The following is an 18,517-nucleotide window of genomic DNA, read 5'->3' as shown; positions in this document are numbered from 1 at the left end:
GTAGAGCATTCGGAAGGTGTACATCGTACAATAATTTTATATGCATTTCGACTTGCATATAATTCTAAGTAGTAAACATGTTGACTGAACTGGTGTTTTTAACTTTCATCATTATCTATAAAAGGATGAATCAATGTGCATAATCTGTTTTTGACTGTAGTTTCATTGCATTTTAGTTACAGGTTAGCAGAGTAAGTACAGGTTGAACCTCACTGATCTGACATGTTTGGGACCAACCCCATTCCGCATTACTTAAATTTCCAAACCAGAGAAGCTAGGGTTAAAAAGGCAAAATAATGTATCATTTCATATAATTCTTTTCGTTTCATTTTATATCGGCAGTTCATATCTCCGGGACAAAAATTGATGTTTGTAAATTGAAAGCTATCTCCATTTTGATTGTACAAGTAGAACTTTGAAGTTAGTAAGATAAATTAGTAAAGATAAGCATGAAAATGGCCATGACTGATACACAGTTATGCATTATGGGATCACATCGTCCATACAAAATTTGACACAGTTTTATTAGCTGCTTTCAATCCTGATGTAAGAAACGTAATTGTACTATAAACTAAGCAAACTATGCCCTTCCAGGCATTCACAGTCTGTCATAGGCATAAGTTAAATTTTCCTATCTAGGAATTTACATTGCTGCTGGATCCAGTGGGGGGGCTGATTACACTGTTATCACTAGCAGACATTGCCCGTTTCATAGTTTTACCTGTAGTTGTAACTTGTAAGTTATTTATATGCTAAGCATGTGCAGTGTGCTGGGAACATTGTCACAAGTACAGAGTAGAGCAACCTCACATTTCAGCTTGTGTTTGCACTTCGAAAGTAACTTTGTAAATGCTTCGTGCGCGCGCGTAAACAGCAGGGCTGCAGACGCGCGTGCAATCTAAATCTGGCACTTCGCGCGCGCGCAGTTAGAAATGGTATGTAGCTTGAGTGTCCAGTCTCTGCCTGCATACATGTGTATGCGCACAGCGAGCTCTAAGTCTGTCGTTTGCACGCGCGAGTGCATGCATGCTATACCCTGACGAGTTGCTGTCCTTTTGCAGTACGTGCGGTGCCTTCTCAGCAGTGGCGGCGGCGGCAGCAGCGGCGGCGGCAGCAGCAGCAGCAGCGGGCGCGGTGGTGCGACAGTAGCGTATTTCGGCAGGTGCTAGGGCCATAAGCTCAACGGGGTAAGCAAAAAAAACCACAGCAGAACAAACCCCGAAACCCACAAAACGCTGCGCTTTGCACCGCGTCGCAATTAACCCCGTCACGCTTCCCGACGCTTGCGGCGACAGCACGATGGACAACGGCGATGGCGAGAACATCGAGGAGGAGAACACTGACAGCTACTGCCGCGACTTCATGCGCAACATCTGCACGCGCGGCCAGCGCTGCAAGTACCGCCACCCGACGGCCGACGAGCTCGGCGAGATGCGGCCCGACATCGAGTTCTGCCACGACTTCCAGAACAAGGAGTGCCACCGCGTCAACTGCAAGTTCACGCACTGCACGAAGGAGGAGGAGGTCGAGTACCGCGCGTCAGGCCAGCTGCCCGAGCACATCCGCAAGGGCATGCAGGTCGGGCTGAACGTCGCCGACGCGTCGCGCGGCGAGATACCCGTCTGCAAGGATTACCAGAAGGGCGAGTGCAACCGCGGCGGCAAGTGCCGCTACCGCCACGTCGACTACCGCGAGGAGCTTGACGGCGCCGACCGGCCGCCGATTCGGCCCTTCGAGCGCTACACCCCCTACGACGCCTACGACCCTTACGAGCAGGATCGCTTTGCGCCGAAGCGGCGCCACTTCGACGAGTCGTACAACGACGGCAGCGGAGCCGGCAGCGGAGCCGGCAGCGCACCCTACGGAGCCGGCAGCGCCCCCTACACAGCCGGCAGCGCCTCCTACGGAGCAGGCAGCGCCCCCTACGCCTACTCGGGGCCGATGCGGCCGACGACCGTTGAGTGGCAGCAGATGAAGGACGAGATCACGGTGTGGCGCGGCAAGTGCGCGCAGTTCGAGAAGCAGATCACCGAGCTGAAGGCGAAGAACGACATCCTGATGGATCAGAACACGCGGCTGCAGCAGCAGGCGCAGATCACGACCGCTGCGTCGATGCAGACGCAGGCAATTGCCCAGATGGCGCAGAACGCGGCCGTGCTCGGCACGCGCGAGCGCGCTGAAGCCCGAGCTCACCCAGTCGATTGTCTCCTCCCTCGCTCCCCAGGTGGCGGCAACGCCGGCGCTGACGGCAGCTGCCGCGGCTAACGTGTCCCCTTGCCAGTCCCCTCAGCCAGGACATCATCTCCTTCAGTAGCGCTAATACGCCGACCCTGCTTACCTACCCCGTCGTTTCCCGCGCCCAGGGCATGCGTCATTGAGCGTGTGAGGTATCGGCTCGCTGCTGCGGGTTGCATAGCATGCGTTGCGTAATTCTTTGTGTGTGGGGGTTGGACATAAAATCTAAGGATTCTTGATATGCAGGATCGCGCTATTATTAAATGTGAGGCCCAAGTTGTGGGGGCACACTCAAGGTAGTTTGTGGATTACAGATTTTAAATACAAACTTTCAATTTTCAACAATTTACTGTCAATCACTGTGGAGCAGGCCCGAGAAGAAGGGCAGGTGGGGTGCACTGGATATCTCTATATATATATATATTAAGTTAGATGTTTAATTTGAATGCTTGAAGTTCTCAAACATTCAATTTTTTGAAACTCAATTAAAAGTAATTTTTATCAAATTTTGTCATGCGTAGGTGCCCAAAATATGACTTAACTGCTTTGGCGGACCCACCCCGCCCAACCCAGAGTAAAATATATACCGTGTAAACTGTGTGTTAATGCCACTGTACAACTACTAATTACTAATTATATCATGTCATGAGTTGAAAATGTTTTTTTAATTATTTTGGGTTGGGTTAAATATCGTAGTTTTTGTGTTAGCAGGAAAGATCCGTCGTTCATTCTCATTCATGTTTGTAGAGCATTCGGAAGGTGTACATCGTACAATAATTTTATATGCATTTTGACTTGCATATATCTAAGTAGTAAACATGTTGACTGAACTGGTGTTTGTAACCTTTCATCATATCTATAAAAGGTGAATCAATGTCATAATCTGTTTTTGACTGTAGTTTCATGCATTTTAGTTATAGGTTAGCAGAGTAAGTACAGGTTGAACCTTACTGATCTGACATGTTTGGGACCAAACCCATTCCGCATAAGGCAAAATAATGTATATACCACATCAGTACTGATGCCGATACAACTTACATGAACATAAACATAGCCCTGGCTTACTGGACCTGTTTGTAATAGTGATGGTGGTGTGGTATTGCACAGGTTTATTGTACTACGACATAAAACTGAGTATATTAGTACAGAAATAGATTCAATCGTTCAGAACCATCGCAGCTCCTAAACCCTCATTTTATGGATTAGTGAGGTTCAACTGTATCAAATGCACCAAACAAACTGGTCATTCATGGAATTTCCTTTTTAACAATTGTATAATTCTCTAGAGTGACCATTCAAGTTTTGATGTCGTAATAAGTAAGGTATTGTTTATTCTATCACATTGGATCGCACATTGTATGTATTGGGTTGATCTTCACATATTCGCAGGTAAGTTCAATGGTAATGTTATATTGCTGAAAAGAGTGAAAATCATTTTGCTGCATGTTTGTTCGACACATTTACTAAATTTACTCAACATGTATACCATAATTTCTAATTTCAAACCAGTTTCTAGTTTCCCATAATATGCTATTCGTACGTGGTCCCAAAGTAAGTGTGTTGAAGACAGACTCCTGAAGATTTTTGAGAAGAAGAGGCAAACTCACAATGTTTACATGCACATTTCGTATATGGAATGTTTCATAGTTGTTTGCATAGATGCAATCCATATGTGATTGTGAATATAACTGCAAACTATAACATATGACAAACTTTGAGAATTTTCAGTGGTGTATAACGATCTCGTGTGTCGTGTTAACATGAACATTTCATGATGTATGTCTATGAAAAATAAAAAAATCCATCGTTTCCGGCTACTGTTGTCATCAAAACGATTCGTGTTCATTAATGTTGGTGTTTGCGTCGTTGTACTGGAGCACTCTGTTTTGAAGAAGCAATGGACAAACTGTTGTTTCTAATGCTGCGTTTACACTATCGATTTTTGTCAGCAAATCGTGCCGATTTCAAGTGCATTCCAACTTGCCCCCGACTTAACCCTAGTGCATTCCAACTAATCGGCTGAAATTCGATTGTGTTGGAGTCTGAGTCAAGTCGCCGAGTTGGAGAAATAGAAAGTGTTCTATTTTGCATGACTCGGACGATTTGCTGACAAAAATCTATAGTGTAAACGCAGCTTAACGATGACAGTCTTCAACAATTAAAAACAACACATGTATACACGTTCATGTTCTCCGTTTCACTGATTTATATTTCACGATTACAACTTGAAAGCTTTTGAACTGCATGAATAATGTTACTCTTAGTTCTCTAAATGCCCTCTTGATATTATCAATAACTTAACCTAAAATTCATTACTGTTGCAAAAGATGTATAGTACACATGCATTAATTTGGTGCAGACAAGGTGGTGTTCACCCTTTGTGGTGCATCTTGTGGGCGTTTGGTGTGGCTAGTTCTGCTAGTCTTGGCACTGGTTTCGCGTGTAAGGCACCCTGTGAGATCTTGTAAGGGTCGTAGTTGTCGTCAATAGTAGGGCGGTTCTTTGGACGTGAGATCTCGTCTATGCGTGGACTGGCCGTTACCTTTACGTGTGTTCAGAACGAGTTGGTTAGTAACCATCTATGCACTTTATCCTAATATCATTTTTACACTAACCTAAACTTGTAATTAAATTTTTCAACCTAATCCTAAAATTAAATGTTTTTTCTATATCCATCAGTGCATGGCTAGTATACACCACTTATAAAACTATCCGTGTGGATTTGTGAAACTGGGGCACATGGGCAGAAATATAAATAATTAAGACTATCGTAAGTCCAAAATTTCAACTTTTGCACTCCATTTAAAAAAAGTTATATCATTTTATACTTTTGGTGCCATAGCAACTTGCGATGTTTCGGACTACTGTCCCATGCCACTCACCTGCAGTGCAGTTGGTGCAACAGGCCAGAAGACTGATCGGTTTGGTTTATACTCTAGATGAGTTGGCTTAGGAGCTGCAAGAGCTTGCAGATGCTCCGATAGCTCTGGCTTCTCTGTCTCTCTTTCCTTTGATGTCGGGTTCCACCAAATTGTTGACACTATGGACGTTTCACTTGATGGCTGTTACAGGCACATAAGTATGTATTGTGAAAAATGCTATACGATAAAAATTCGGCAAAGCTACTGTGCCAAATATTAAAATTAGTGCTATTTGTATGTATAATTTTATTAACAATTATTGTAAGTAAATACAGCTATAGTTAGTGGTGTTCCGATTAATCGAGTTCGTCGATCATTACTCGTTTGGGCTATCAATTTTTTTTGATTGAATTTGATGAGCAGTTATGTTGCAATGCCCTTTAGAGTGTTACCCGTCCGTAACCCTAACAGTATCCTTAATTTACTTACCATTAAATACTAGCTACACATACAATAATGTCAATATTCCTTTTCAATACACCGGTTGTGTCGACGCAATCTAAAATGATCGATGATTAATCGATCATCGGTCGTTTTGTAAAACTGATGATCGATCATGAAATTTGGACCGATCTCCAACACTAGCTATAGTTGTGTTAGGCTACTTTTAGCATTTTCCTTGAGTGGCAATTATATACAGGTTTTACTGTAAATTTTTTTTTTAATGTACCTGATGGCACTTAGCTAGCTCTTTCAGACGCCGTGATGCTTTTGCATTCTTTGCTGCTGGTGATACTACGGTGTAGGAAGATCTCAGTGGTTGGTAATCTTTTGGTACAACTCTTGGCAGTGATAGTATCTGAATTCTTCCATTTGCTATGGCATTCTTAGCAGCTCTACTTACGGGTGAAACAGGGGTTGGTCTGAAACAGTTGCGTAATTAGTTGTGTGTATACAGTAAAACTCGCATAAGTCGACACTTTTGGGACCAGCATATTTGTGTCGACTTACGAAAATGACGACTTACGCGCAAGTCGTCATTTTGTCGACTTATACAATGTATGTAATGCGCCTATACACTGTATTAGCTGCCTTGCGTAGCAGGACATTTGCGGTGCACGTCTGCCAAATTTTCCTGGAACACTTGCTGAAAAAAAAAAACGGTAATTCCGCGAGGCCCTAGACCGAATGTATTCCCTAGACCGTACACTGCGCCATCGGCATTTCCGATGTCGAGTTACAGATGAGAAATTACTGTTGTTTGTATTACATGGGACCTGTCTGAGGGCGTCGACTTGTACATAATGACAACTTATAAATGTCGACTTAGGCGGGGCTATTCCAATGGATTTACTATGAGAGCGAATCGGGACTTTGACTTCCATGTCGACTTACGCGAATTGACTACTTAGACGATGTATATTATATATATATATTGGATTGGTCAGATCAATATTAGATTTCATTTATATCTATACAAGGTGTGTGTGCATGGGAATCATAGAGGTATGAAAACTATTTTTTCCAAAATTTTGTTCGGAATCTATAACGTGCTTATGTAATGTGAACATAAGGCTTTTTAAATAATGTACTCAAAAATAATATAAATAATGGAGCATCATTTGTAAGTCTACATAGTTATACGAGCCACCGATAACCAACTTTTATAAAGCCTAGTTATGGATACCTATCGCCCATGTAGTCAGGATGCCACTTTTTAGATGCAGCCAATAGTGGAAAACGTTTGCCTGTGGATGAAAATAAATGCAGTTGGTGTTTGCATAAACAAAATTCAGTGGTTTGATGTATCAAGTTTCCATGTCCACAAATATGGTATTTATGAGGTCATGGCTACAATCTATTCTATGACATAGTCTGGAATAAATTACACTTATAATCAGCTCCATGTAGGATGTTATCACATTGGCACAGCGACAGCAAATTCTATGTGAGATCTAAAATAGTTTGCCGTAAAGGCATTCAGCACCCATTCAGACGAAGCTTTTATGTCGCTCAGCGGCAGCAACCAGACAATGCGCGAGTAACGCTGATATATGATATACGATTGAATTTCATCAATATTTTTTAATACGTATAGACTAAATAATGACAAGCAATATGTCGGTTATAAGCTAATATGTGTTAATATTGAAATTTCGCTTGAACGTTTGTTTATTCACAAATCATCTTGGAATTAATCTCTTGTTACACATCTTACAGCTGACAAATGACAGTTATTACTTTAGCTACGTACACTCACCGTGGCCTTCACATCCATCTTCTCTCGTAACTGGTCGCTTGGAAAGCCAGTAGACAGAACGCCTGAAATAATGGGTGCGTGGGCGTACAATACATGCCAATACAGTCGAAAGTTTTTTTAAACAGCCAAACGTGCACTACTACAGAATTCACTTCATTTCTATTTATATTAATGTCTCTTAAGCATAATTTAATACAGACCATTGCTAGAAAATGGTAAACAATATATAAACAAAAAAGATAACTGATGAAAGTTAAAAGACACTGTAATGAAGTGTGACAAGTGCTTTGGCCGTCCTGCATGCAACCAGTAAACAAATGACATCATGTCCATACAAACCTATCTCTTATAAAACCAGATGGAACTGGTTTTGGCTCGGCAAGAATACTGATGCGAGGTATAGTGGTACATACACCTGAAAGATAACAAATACAGTAAAGGTTATAATTTACTTAAACTATGTATTGTATAACATTTCATACCATATACAATTTAATCCACAGCGTGTTACACACTGCATGCCCTTTCATGCGAAAAAGCTGCTGAACTGCTTGTATTCAGTCTAATAGTCGTAAAATATATTAGTACTGTAGTACACCATAAAAGGTTTATATGGCAATGACTAAATGTAGTTAAGATTGATTATGATAATAATGATATCAAATCCATATATTAACAGAGTGATCAGAGATGAGTAACAGCAATGTTTGCAAAAATACTTGCATGATTGGTAAAGATACTTATTATATGATCTGTATAAGTTTGTAACTGGCCATAGAAATGTTTATAGAAATGTATATTATTTTTTATCACAAGTGCCAATCTCCTAACGTGTCCAACACAGCCACGAGAAGTCAGCACTGCTCCAAACAATCCTATAGAATACTCTGCAAGAGGCATGTCTGCACATGGCCGGATATTCTTACAGGACATAGTCTTCTGGGACACAAGAGTTAGTCTGCATATAGATTCAGGACTTAAAAGTCAATTACCCATCCCGGTATAAAAACTATAACATATGGATCCATTCAATGATCATAAAACTATGTATTGCTATGCATAGTATCAGGAGTAAGATAATATAGGCCTCCTGATAGTATGATAGTATCACACATTGCCATAAAATTAAAATTTCAAGGAATTTTAGTCAAGACTCAGAGAATTTTTTATAGCTACAAGTACATGCGTATAAGATGCCATTCTGTGGAATTTTATAGTGCAAACGGTATGTCAATGGAAATCTCACACGTGGGCACATTGGGCTACTACTGTTACTACAGTCAGAATTCACTACTTTCAGTGTTCTCGCTTTGAGTTTCCAAACAAATGGTCATCATGTTAATAGCTCTTGTCTCATAGCGGCAGCGAAGGCACTACACCGGTAGAGCTATGGATATCCTATACCACAGAAAGGTCACAGCCACTTATTAGAAGGTATTACAAATTAATTCATATATTCAGTGTCTGTCTGTCTCTGTCTCTGTCTCTGTCTCTCTGTCTCTGTCTCTGTCTCTGTCTCTGTCTCTCTGTCTCTGTCTCTGTCTCTGTCTCTGTCTCTCTGTCTCTCTCTCTCTCTCTCTCTCTATCATCCCAATACATCCAACAGTTTATTGTCGTTTTCTTGTGTCCCACTCACTCCTATATATGCAACCTATGAGAATTTGTCACTATTTGTGAGATTTATCTCAATCCAGCATGACTCCTCATACTATATAAGTATTTCAATGTCATTGACTTTAATAGATTCATGAACATCTTCTTCCCTAGCCTGTTGGCCACGTTTGTATGATGTATCTCATATTTATCAAGTTTGAAGTCCACCAAATGTTGTAATATCTAAATAGTTCTTAATTTATAATAACTTCAGTTATTGCCATGATATGTGGCGTTGCTATGCTGACAATTGTTTTTAGCTCAGTCATTTTATTGGAGAGAGTCAGCATTTGTATATATATATGCAGCACAGTTTATCAACAAACAATGTATTTACATGATGTACATTTCATACAGGTTTCTTTCCAGATTTCCTGAGACCTACTCTTTCTTTTATATTTGTTTTAATGTTCTTTTCCATAAAGTGTCCTCTTACTCTGTAGATGAAAGGGGAATCGGGCTTCTCGTGCTCCTCCTTTTTGGCTTCTGCAGCCATGATCTTGTATTCTTCTCTATCTGACTGTCCAGTGTCTGGTCATGGTCAATATTTATACCTTTGTGCTCCTTTATTGTTGACACAGCTAATCCACTTAGGTTCCTGAATAGGCCTTTCTTCACATCTGAGAATTTGAAATTTATTTCCTACTCTTGGTGTCGTGTTGACACTGTCTTCTCTTGTCTTGTCTTGTCTTGTTATGTCTTATCTGCCTTATCTTATGTTATGTGTCTTATCTTATATGTCTTGTCTGCTACTGTACTAATCGCCTGGTGTGGCTATAGCCGTACAGGTCAATATGGATCACTTTTATGTTCTAAATTTTCTTCACTTTTTCTTTACTGCTGTTGAATAAGTTTTTAAATGAAGCCACATCAGGAGCAGTCTTGGTGGAAGGGCATTCCATGTTAATATTGGCCGGGGATAAAGCGAGTATCTATAACAGTCTTTGTTGTGACGGATGACATTATAATTCAGTTCATGTGTTTGACGAGTAGTGGGTCTGGCTGAAGCATTGCTTGTCAGGTGGTGACTGATGTTGGATTAGAGAATGTTTGTGAGTTTCTTTATATATAGTTATGAGACGTGCCTTTTCCCTTCTGTCTTGAAGTGTATCCCAGTTGAGATCACGAAGCATATGAGTAACACTGCTGGTGCGTCTGTAGTCATTTTTGACAAACCTAACAGCCCTCTGCTGGACCTTTTCTAAATTTTCCTGATTAATTTTCGGGTATGGGTCCCAGATTGGGCTGCAATATTCCAGCCTTGGCCTCACAAGGGTTTTATAAGAAATTTCTTTGGTGTGAGGGAAACAGTTCCAAATGTTCCTTTTCCGTAATCCCAAAATACTGTTTGCTTTGTTAACGGTCTGATTTATGTGGTTAGCCCACGATAAATTGCTGGATATCTCAATCCCCAAGTAAGCATGGTGATCCACAGATTTCAGAGTAGAACTTCCCATGCGATAGTGGTGTGGGGCCGTGAAACGTTTCTGATGGGTCACGTGCATGATGAAACACTTGGAAGTATTAAAATTAATCTGCCAAGTTTCCTCCCATTTGCAAAGAGAGTTGATGTCTTCTGATGTCTTCCTGTAAGGGTCTAATGTATCACACTCACAGTCACAGTCCTCACTCTCAGGGGAGTTGATAGTTTTGTACAAAATCAAATCATCTGCAAAAAGTCTCACTTCAGATGATAGTCATGATACCCACTCTGGGAGATCGTTTATGTATGCTAAAAACTACAGGGGACCAAGAACAGTCCCCTTGGCTTGGGAACGCCAGAAAATACTGGTGAGTGTAGTCTTGAGTTAATTTATTGAATATTGGGGGAATTAGGGGGATGCCTTAATTTCTACGTCTACAACAAAGTCAACATTAACTTCTATCTATAACAATTCTTTAGTTAATTGTAAATCTGAGGATATAAATCCGTAAATCCGTCTTAGATATAGTCCATTGTACAATATTTATGAGGTTACTACAAAAAAAAACACATACCAGAGACTGCCATTTGTGTACGTTGTTATGGTATTTAATTAAAAAGCGCCCTCTGTCAGAGACACGCGCTGGGGTAGACTGGATCTCTATCCTTGGCATCTCCCACCCACAGTAAGTCGTGAAGCGATAAGAGAGGATAGCGACCCCGTCTAGTGAGTCGACCGGCGTTTGTTGTGTGCAGAGCATTTATCTTGTGTATTTTGTAGACGTGGTGTTGGGACACAAATTCCACAGTGTCTCTTCCTGTCATACGTAACACAGTGTATGGTGTACGAAATATAGCTATCGACTTGAGAATCATGACAAGCGAAAACGATTCCAAATCTTCTGATGGTGTTTTTCCTGACACTGACAGTGGTGTCATTGGTTTCATAGGCGCTGGCAAAATGGCTACTGCGTTAGCTCTAGGCTTCATTTCATCAGGCATGTATCACTATCACTAGACACTACTACTACTAGTACTATTGGTTCAAGGATAGAGAACATGGCCCGACCAGGCTGTGTGAATAACATCAATATACATTGGAAGAGATATTGGTCGGTATTCTAACCTTAGCAATACCGTTTCTTGGAGCTAGAGCTAACAATGTATTGCTAAAGTCTAATAAATAACGCTGTGGCTAGGGGGCCTATATGCCCGGCAGCCGGGCACGGTCTTCGTTTTCCTAAATGCCCGGCAGTTCCTAACCCTAACTCTAAACCTAACCCTAACTCTAAACCTAACCCTAACCCTAACAAAAACCCTAACTCTAACCCCAACCCGAACCCTAAACCTAATCCTAACTCTAACCCTAACCCTTGTTTACTTGAGATAACACTAAAAATTAAAAACTGCCGGGCATTTAGGAAATCGAAGACCGTGCCCGGCAGCCGTCAGATATATGCCGGCTGCCGGGCATATAGCCACTCTGAATAAATAACCCAATGCAACAGCAACATCGTATTAAAGCCAGGTAATACTAATAGTAATACAAACGGTAACCCTACTCTTATTCAGTTATTGTACCTCGCCCCAACCCGTACCCGTGATTTGTGTAGCCTGCCGTGATCTCTCGGTTCAAGGATAGTTTGGGACCCCCGCAATATCTTTTCGCATATGAGCTACACTAATCTTGGGTGCTAAACTAGGCTTAGGCCGATCTCTCCACCGTACACGATATAATTAGACCAATAGATTGTGCCATAAAAATGCTCATAAGCCTACAATACCGGTGACGTCACGCGTGCGCACCCCAGAATATTTCAAACGGAATTGCCAGTAGTGCTGACTTTGAGTAATAAATGCATAAATAAAGTTGTGGAAAGTGTTCAAAAAGATAGGTGAGATGTCCATGTAGATAAATAAGTGTTAAAAAGCCCGATCATTTTCCGTTTTGTGAGCCATTTTGAGTGGAACCTGTCGGGACCCGGTGTTGCTGCGAAATCCAGTTCAAGATGTTCTATAGCCCTGCGGCAGTTAATGAAAGCGGGCTATAGTACTAGAGCTACCATAGGGGGAGCTTGGAAGCTGTTATAGGCCCTAGAATAGCGTCAGATTATAAAAATCTGTAGGGCACAATTTATTGGTCTACAATATCATGAACATGTTTACACACGTAAAGCTGCGTTTACACTATCAACTTTTAGTTGAAAAGGTAATGAGTTGATCAACTTTTCAACTTTCTATCAACTTTCTATCAGATGTTTGGCACGTTTATACTATCGACTGCAAGTTATTAAACTTTTCAACCTTTCACCTTATGCGTGCGGTGATGGATATGCATTCTTGCATTAAGTTGTTCGTACCAACTATAGCACGTGTGCCGCCAGTAGCAGAAACGCATGGGCAAGTAATCTCCCTCAGGGCGGGGGAGATTATACCATCCCATGATAGCTATTATCTGAGTTGCTGCATGGCACGCTGCAAAGGTTGGTCAACTCGCTGCGAGGAAGTTGAGAAATTAGCATCAGCATTTCAATTATAAGTTGATAGTGTCAACCCAGCTTGAACATATAAATGCACTCATGATCGATGGTATTAATTGACAATTGATTAGTTGATATTGGGTCATACCGAAGTAAATAGTTTCAGTGAAAGTAGCACCTACCGTAGTTCCTACCGTATAATTGTGTGTGTGCAGCATTGGTGCGTGCGTGCATGCGTGTCGTGTGTGTTGTGTGTGTGCTTATTTATATATGTGTATATCCATGCTAGAATGTAGTATATTTTCATTTGCTCATGAGAGGAACGATGTACCGTCAACACTCAGCTGCATACAATAGCATACAGCAGCAATGTAGGTGTTGTCAGGTATACGGTAGTTCCAATAAATGGTCATACATCAAAAGACAGTATTGTGTATGAGCTTTGTCTCGCAGCCTAGTAAGTAGTAATGCTAGGTATACAATACCCCTTCTGATGGCATACATATGTTGGTGGTCCTAATGAAGCCAATTTCACTACCTAGTTACAAAACTTGCCTAGGCAAAATCCTTGTCAATGTTTCTTCACTATGTACTGTTAGCTCTACTTTCGTATCGTATCGTATATTGTCCCACTCTTGTATTTCACAAGGCATCACTTCTGGTGAAGGTGCGAGGATATTCTGGGAATGTAAACTTTCATCTCATCATTTTCATTAATTTGTACCTCCAGCATTTATTTCTGCTAATCTTGTTCTTTGATCTCTATATTTTAGTAATTTCCTCACGTGGTCGGAAGCAATTTTATGTAACTTGGGATCGTCACATTTCCAGTCTTCAATGGACTCCCCTTTATTTATATCCCCATATTCAAGGCCATTATACAGTGAGTGTTATATAGATGTAACAAGTCTTCTTTTTCTCCCCCACTACACAAGTCACACCCGTCATTAGTGTACTTATTTTTAAAGTAAGCCTTTAAATCTATCATGCATGTCTTGCATTTAAACACAAAACAAGAATCCTCATAGGACATTGACGTCATATAATTCTTTAATCCATAATTATTATAATATTAATCATTTTCAATTTTGTTTTTGTTGCTCCTTCCCCTTCGTCCCTTTTTATCACGTTTTTTAGAATGGCCTCTTTTACCATCTTTTTCCATCTCATTTATGATAATGCGCCAATAAATAAGAATGACATATTTAATTTATATTCTTCAATTTTGTCTATGATTTCATTTGCCCAATTTTTCCCTCATATTTTAATTGCTGTAACAACACTCTTCTCATTAAACGTTCTTGCTCTAAATTTATTATGTATTGTAATAACATATTAATCTTTTATAATACATTAATCTTTTATAATAACACTAGCCACCTGTGTTCTACATAATGTTGCAGTTTGTAGACCTGGGAGCCACCCATGCAGCCTCATAAACCTCAGCTGGCTACAACATGAAGTGGCTGTCTAACTTTTTAGTTGCACATAGGAGCAGAGGTGGCTGGCTAGGAAAAAAACCTGGCCGGCCAGCAATGAGTGCCAATTTTCACTTTTGTTCACATAGTATTGTGTATAATAATTTACTAAAATTCTGTAGTGTTCTTGTAGGTTAATGTAGGTAATAGGGCCCATTACTGAGCTAAGGGGTATACCTATAATAAACATATATCTTATGTAGTCTGTACATAATTATTACAGAATGCACTTAGAAAAACACGTACGTACAGGGACATAGTAACGTTCTGACACCATACAGTTTTAACAATGCTAAAACACAATATAGAAATGTTTGTAATAAAATAATGTTGTCAAAAAGTAAAGTATGAACATTTAAATGCTGAAAATACGCATTGAGAAATGAGAATATACATTACCGTATAGTACAGTCGTGTAATATTCAATCTATAATTAGGTTGAAAAAGTAGGCTAAACCAATAAATGGCCGTATTTATCCTTAGTCTGGCAATATTCTCTGTATTTATCATAGGAACGGAGTATGCGACTGCAAACCAGTGTCAAAACTCACACTTCAATGTTGACCAAGCTGAGTGTAGTGGCCATAGGGCAACTAGCTTCTACTAGCGCAGATGACTGACTTATATTTTGAATTGGTGGCGGCTGGTGATTACCAAGTAAAAGAGATAAGAGCAGCGATTGGAGATGGCTTCCAGGTTGTAGCAGATTGTGATGTGGCCTTGGAACTTGGGAGGCTACAACGCTAGAAGTCGTATACGAAAATATGATCTACATATTTATCATCTGCTGAAGATATCATCACAAAACTAGTCTGAAGGTTATAAAAACCAATAAATTCCTAGCAGGTAGCAAGCAATAGTACTACTAATTTTAATGCTCACACTTCTCCATTAGACCAACTCTCATAAGGCATGCAGACCTGACACTATTCTAGCAAGACTACTCGAAGATCTAGCACACACTGAGGAATAGCGTTGATCTAGAAGATTGAAGGATGGCAAAAGTTGCTCCCAATCAAGTGCCTCCTATCAAAATTACATTAATATGGGATATGAGGCAATAGTCGCCGATGAATAAAGGCACCTCTGTCGAACAACAGTACAGTTTCTTTCCACACATAGTGCCTAGGTTGACCATGCTACTGGCTGCTACAATTGAGGCCCCCACCTAGGAACCTAATTTACAGAAAGCTAGCCATCTTCCCCATATGAGCGACGCAAACACCCATCTGCGACTAGTACTTAGTGAAGGTGTGGGGCTATGTCAACTAGGTTAAAAGGAACCAGAGACCGCTACAGTAACAGGTTGGTTTAAACAAGAAGGCACAAGTACTATAGGACATTTACCTGTTCCTTTTTTCTTTCCCCTCTACCCTTTCTTACTACTATCATATTTGTTTTCCTAAACAACTGTTTGTTAAATTGTTCGTCTTCTTCCTCTTTTTTTTCTCTCGACTGCCAATTATGGTCAATTGGGACATATGTTACTTACAGCTAGGTATAGATAGGTAGGCAGATAGGCAGATAGGCAGATTGGTAGACGTAGTACGTACATACCTATATATATATACACATACATAGGTGCATGCATGGATACATGGATAGATGGATGGATGGATAGAAAAACCTGACAGAGATTAAACCTTGGGTCTCGGCAGTAACATCCTTCTGACAGTCGTGGCTTTCCTTGCAAAAATTGGCATTTACATATCATAGCTTATAATTATGTGGTCTTTATTCAGGATTGGTACCGGCGAATAGGATCATTATGAGCAGCCCACAGTCAGAATCACAAGAGCTAAAGGTAGCCACACATTAATCTACATGTGTGTGCATATTGCACAGGAAAAACTAAATATCATGTTTCACCACACAATACACAATATAATACACAATTACATAATAATTACATCATTAGTATCACAATATTCTTAAAATAATAGTATCACAATCGTTTTTCCATAACTGTAATAGTATTGGCAATAATATTTCAACTATCGCAATACTATCGCAATAGTAAAGTTGAGTTATCCGTTACCTGCAGCAGCTTTTTGTGTTCACATCAATGCTACATAATGTGATGGAAATATTTCTGTTTCAGGATGCTGGAATAAATTTCAATAGAGATAACGTACACGTTGTAAAAACAAGTAGTATTATAATAATCGCAGTAAAACCTCATATTGTTCCATGTGTGGTACAAGAAATAGCTCCTTACATGAAGCGAGACTGTCATTTAGTAATGTCAGTTGCAGCTGGCATCAAGCTGGAATATTATGAAAAGGTAAGCAATTTCATAACAATTGAAGATGCATCTCGAAAATGTTCTAAGCTTTATCATCGATATCAACTGTGCAGCAAACAAAAGCGCCATGTCTCCCATATATTCCCTGTGTGTTACTTAGTAAAACTGCCGTTATGTCGTACGTGGCATTGTGAAGGCAATACCGCAATCATGTATGCACAGGGATGGTGCTTCAGTGGATCCTTGTCATGGTTTCCCACTTACATTAATTGCACTGATTGAATAATTTCATCGGATCTCTATAGTTCACACTGTTATTAGGCACTGAAAGTAGGTGTAGTGAGAGTCACGCCTAACACACCAGCACTAGTGGGAGAGGGTGTATCGGCGTTTACGCTCGGTACGCACTGCAAGAAGAGCGTGAGTGGTGTGGTGAAACAGATGCTCAGCTGTGTTGGCTTATGTGAGGAGGTACCAGAGAAGCTGCAAGACACTGTCACTGGCATTTCGGGCAGTGGGCCAGCCTATGTAAGGGTAGTGTAGTGATGCATATATGTAAGGTGTAAGAAATTCAAAAATAATTGTTTGAACTAACACTTTAAAATTCATAAATACATTTATTGATGTGCCAATTATAGTTGGTATTCCAGTAGTGATTGCTTATCATCTGTGTAGGTGTAAGATAAAGTTACAGACTGATCATATATAGCACGGGTAATTGATGTTATTTTGGGTCTCTTGTGAAATGGTTTTCCAGATATGTATAGTGATCGAGAGCCTTGCGGATGGAGCAGTGAAGATGGGAATGCCCCGAGAAATGGCATTGAAGTTTGCTGCCCAAACGGTAAAGGTACGTGTCTAGCATTTGAAGTCATGCAGTGAACACCTTATTAAAGATGATCGCTTGTTATGTTTAACTTGACGTTGCACATGTTGCATGTGATAGGCAATGGTCACTAACTTGCAACCACTATTCATATATAACATGCAACAACACATTGAAATAGGAATCAGAAATGTGTAAAATCATTGATATACAAGGGTAAAACGGACTTTACTGATAACATTCTTGTGCCCACAGTAGAGTGAAATACTTTGTGCAGGCAATTTGTGTCTTGCCTGCACATCATTACCACAGTTGGAGTAAATGAATGTAGTGTCATTGCCAGATTTGACATTGGGTTGAGTTTTTAGCTCATCTGACATAGTCAGATGCAGCTTGTAGAATCGCTTGATCGTCCGTCCGTCCGTCCACAGTTGGGCACAAATCTTAACCGCTCGACGTACGGTCACGATATTCGGCACAATTCGACATTGGGGGGGATCGTCAAACGAGTTGGATTTCGAAGCGGGGGCAAAGTCCAAAGGTCAAAGAGGTGTAAAAGAAGGGGAACATTCCAACTTCCTAACCTTAGTATAGGGAGGAAATGCGCAGCCATTTGCGCAACTCCGCAAATCTAGAAATGGCTCGACCTAAGGCATCGTGATAGTTGTTGGTATAGGCATTCATGGGTAGGAAAAAGCCATCACTGTGCCGAGAAATTGGGAAGGTCAAAGTCAATGGCTACAGGGCAGATTTTAGACATTGTTCTGAGGGACTCATGGTCTGCACGAGCGACTTGATAAAACTTTTGTTTCAGCGGCGGTCGACCCTAGCAATTGTTTTATGATGGCATTAATTGATAGACGCGATGAATCATACTTTTTGCTGACGATCGAGAGAGTAAGTGTCAGATAAGCCCTGTATTGTAACCTCCAGAAAGCAGGGTTAAACTTGGTTCTGTACTGGTCTGTTCAGAAAGAATCTTGACTGCGACTTGTCCCGGCGGTTGCCCAGTGAGAATCTCTACAATGCCCTGGAGTATACGAGGCTTACCGATGT

At 40.7% G+C, this 18,517-nt stretch overlaps 3 protein-coding genes across 7 annotated transcripts in view; 2 read left to right on the top strand and 1 right to left on the bottom strand.

Annotated features, from left to right (window-relative positions):
• LOC106813311 (zinc finger CCCH domain-containing protein 10-like) overlaps nucleotides 1-4,084 on the top strand; it is a 20,363-nt gene extending 16,279 nt beyond the window's left edge. For all 3 annotated transcript variants that reach the window (XM_014817422.1, XM_014817421.1, XM_014817420.1), the window contains 2 exons: nucleotides 1,062-1,837; nucleotides 1,913-4,084. In XM_014817422.1, the coding sequence (XP_014672908.1) occupies nucleotides 1,300-1,837; nucleotides 1,913-2,265 (891 nt within the window). In that variant the 5' untranslated portion in view covers nucleotides 1,062-1,299 and the 3' untranslated portion in view covers nucleotides 2,266-4,084. The remainder of the gene's footprint in view (nucleotides 1-1,061; nucleotides 1,838-1,912) is intronic.
• A 342-nt stretch (nucleotides 4,085-4,426) lies between these two features.
• On the bottom strand, nucleotides 4,427-11,061 carry LOC106813315 (testicular haploid expressed gene protein-like). Its single transcript, XM_014817427.1, has 7 exons — nucleotides 11,008-11,061; nucleotides 7,696-7,771; nucleotides 7,357-7,418; nucleotides 6,784-6,844; nucleotides 5,827-6,019; nucleotides 5,118-5,297; nucleotides 4,427-4,777 (listed from the first exon to the last, which is right to left on the bottom strand). Exons 1-7 carry the CDS (start codon nucleotides 11,018-11,020, stop codon nucleotides 4,607-4,609), a joined length of 756 nt encoding a protein of 251 aa, XP_014672913.1. The 5' UTR covers nucleotides 11,021-11,061; the 3' UTR covers nucleotides 4,427-4,606.
• Nucleotides 8,696-18,517, top strand: part of LOC106813314 (pyrroline-5-carboxylate reductase 2-like) — an 11,917-nt gene continuing 2,095 nt past the window's right edge. Inside the window, exons 1-5 of one of the 3 annotated variants that reach the window (XM_014817426.1) lie at nucleotides 8,696-8,790; nucleotides 16,133-16,194; nucleotides 16,492-16,674; nucleotides 16,957-17,163; nucleotides 17,393-17,485. In XM_014817426.1, coding sequence (XP_014672912.1) covers nucleotides 16,159-16,194; nucleotides 16,492-16,674; nucleotides 16,957-17,163; nucleotides 17,393-17,485 — 519 coding nt within the window. In that variant the 5' untranslated portion in view covers nucleotides 8,696-8,790; nucleotides 16,133-16,158. Of the gene's footprint in view, nucleotides 8,791-11,176; nucleotides 11,431-11,854; nucleotides 11,961-16,132; nucleotides 16,195-16,491; nucleotides 16,675-16,956; nucleotides 17,164-17,392; nucleotides 17,486-18,517 lie in introns of those variants that run through there. The other 2 variants (XM_014817424.1, XM_014817425.1) reach the window with 2 other exon arrangements.

Source organism: Priapulus caudatus, unplaced genomic scaffold (genome assembly GCF_000485595.1).
Source record: "Priapulus caudatus unplaced genomic scaffold, Priapulus_caudatus-5.0.1 Scaffold754, whole genome shotgun sequence".
Lineage (NCBI taxonomy): Eukaryota > Metazoa > Priapulida > Priapulimorpha > Priapulimorphida > Priapulidae > Priapulus > Priapulus caudatus.
The sequence above is the reverse complement of the archived record's forward strand: the minus strand, read 5'-3'. Positions and strand labels throughout refer to the sequence as shown.

Coding starts and splice junctions, on each gene's coding strand:
- LOC106813315 (XM_014817427.1), bottom strand. Junction 6,020..6,783: donor CCTGACTACATGGGCGATAG/GTATCCATAACT, acceptor CAACTGTTTCAG/ACCAACCCCTGTTTCACCCG. Junction 4,778..5,117: donor TTGCACCAACTGCACTGCAG/GTGAGTGGCATG, acceptor ACACACGTAAAG/GTAACGGCCAGTCCACGCAT.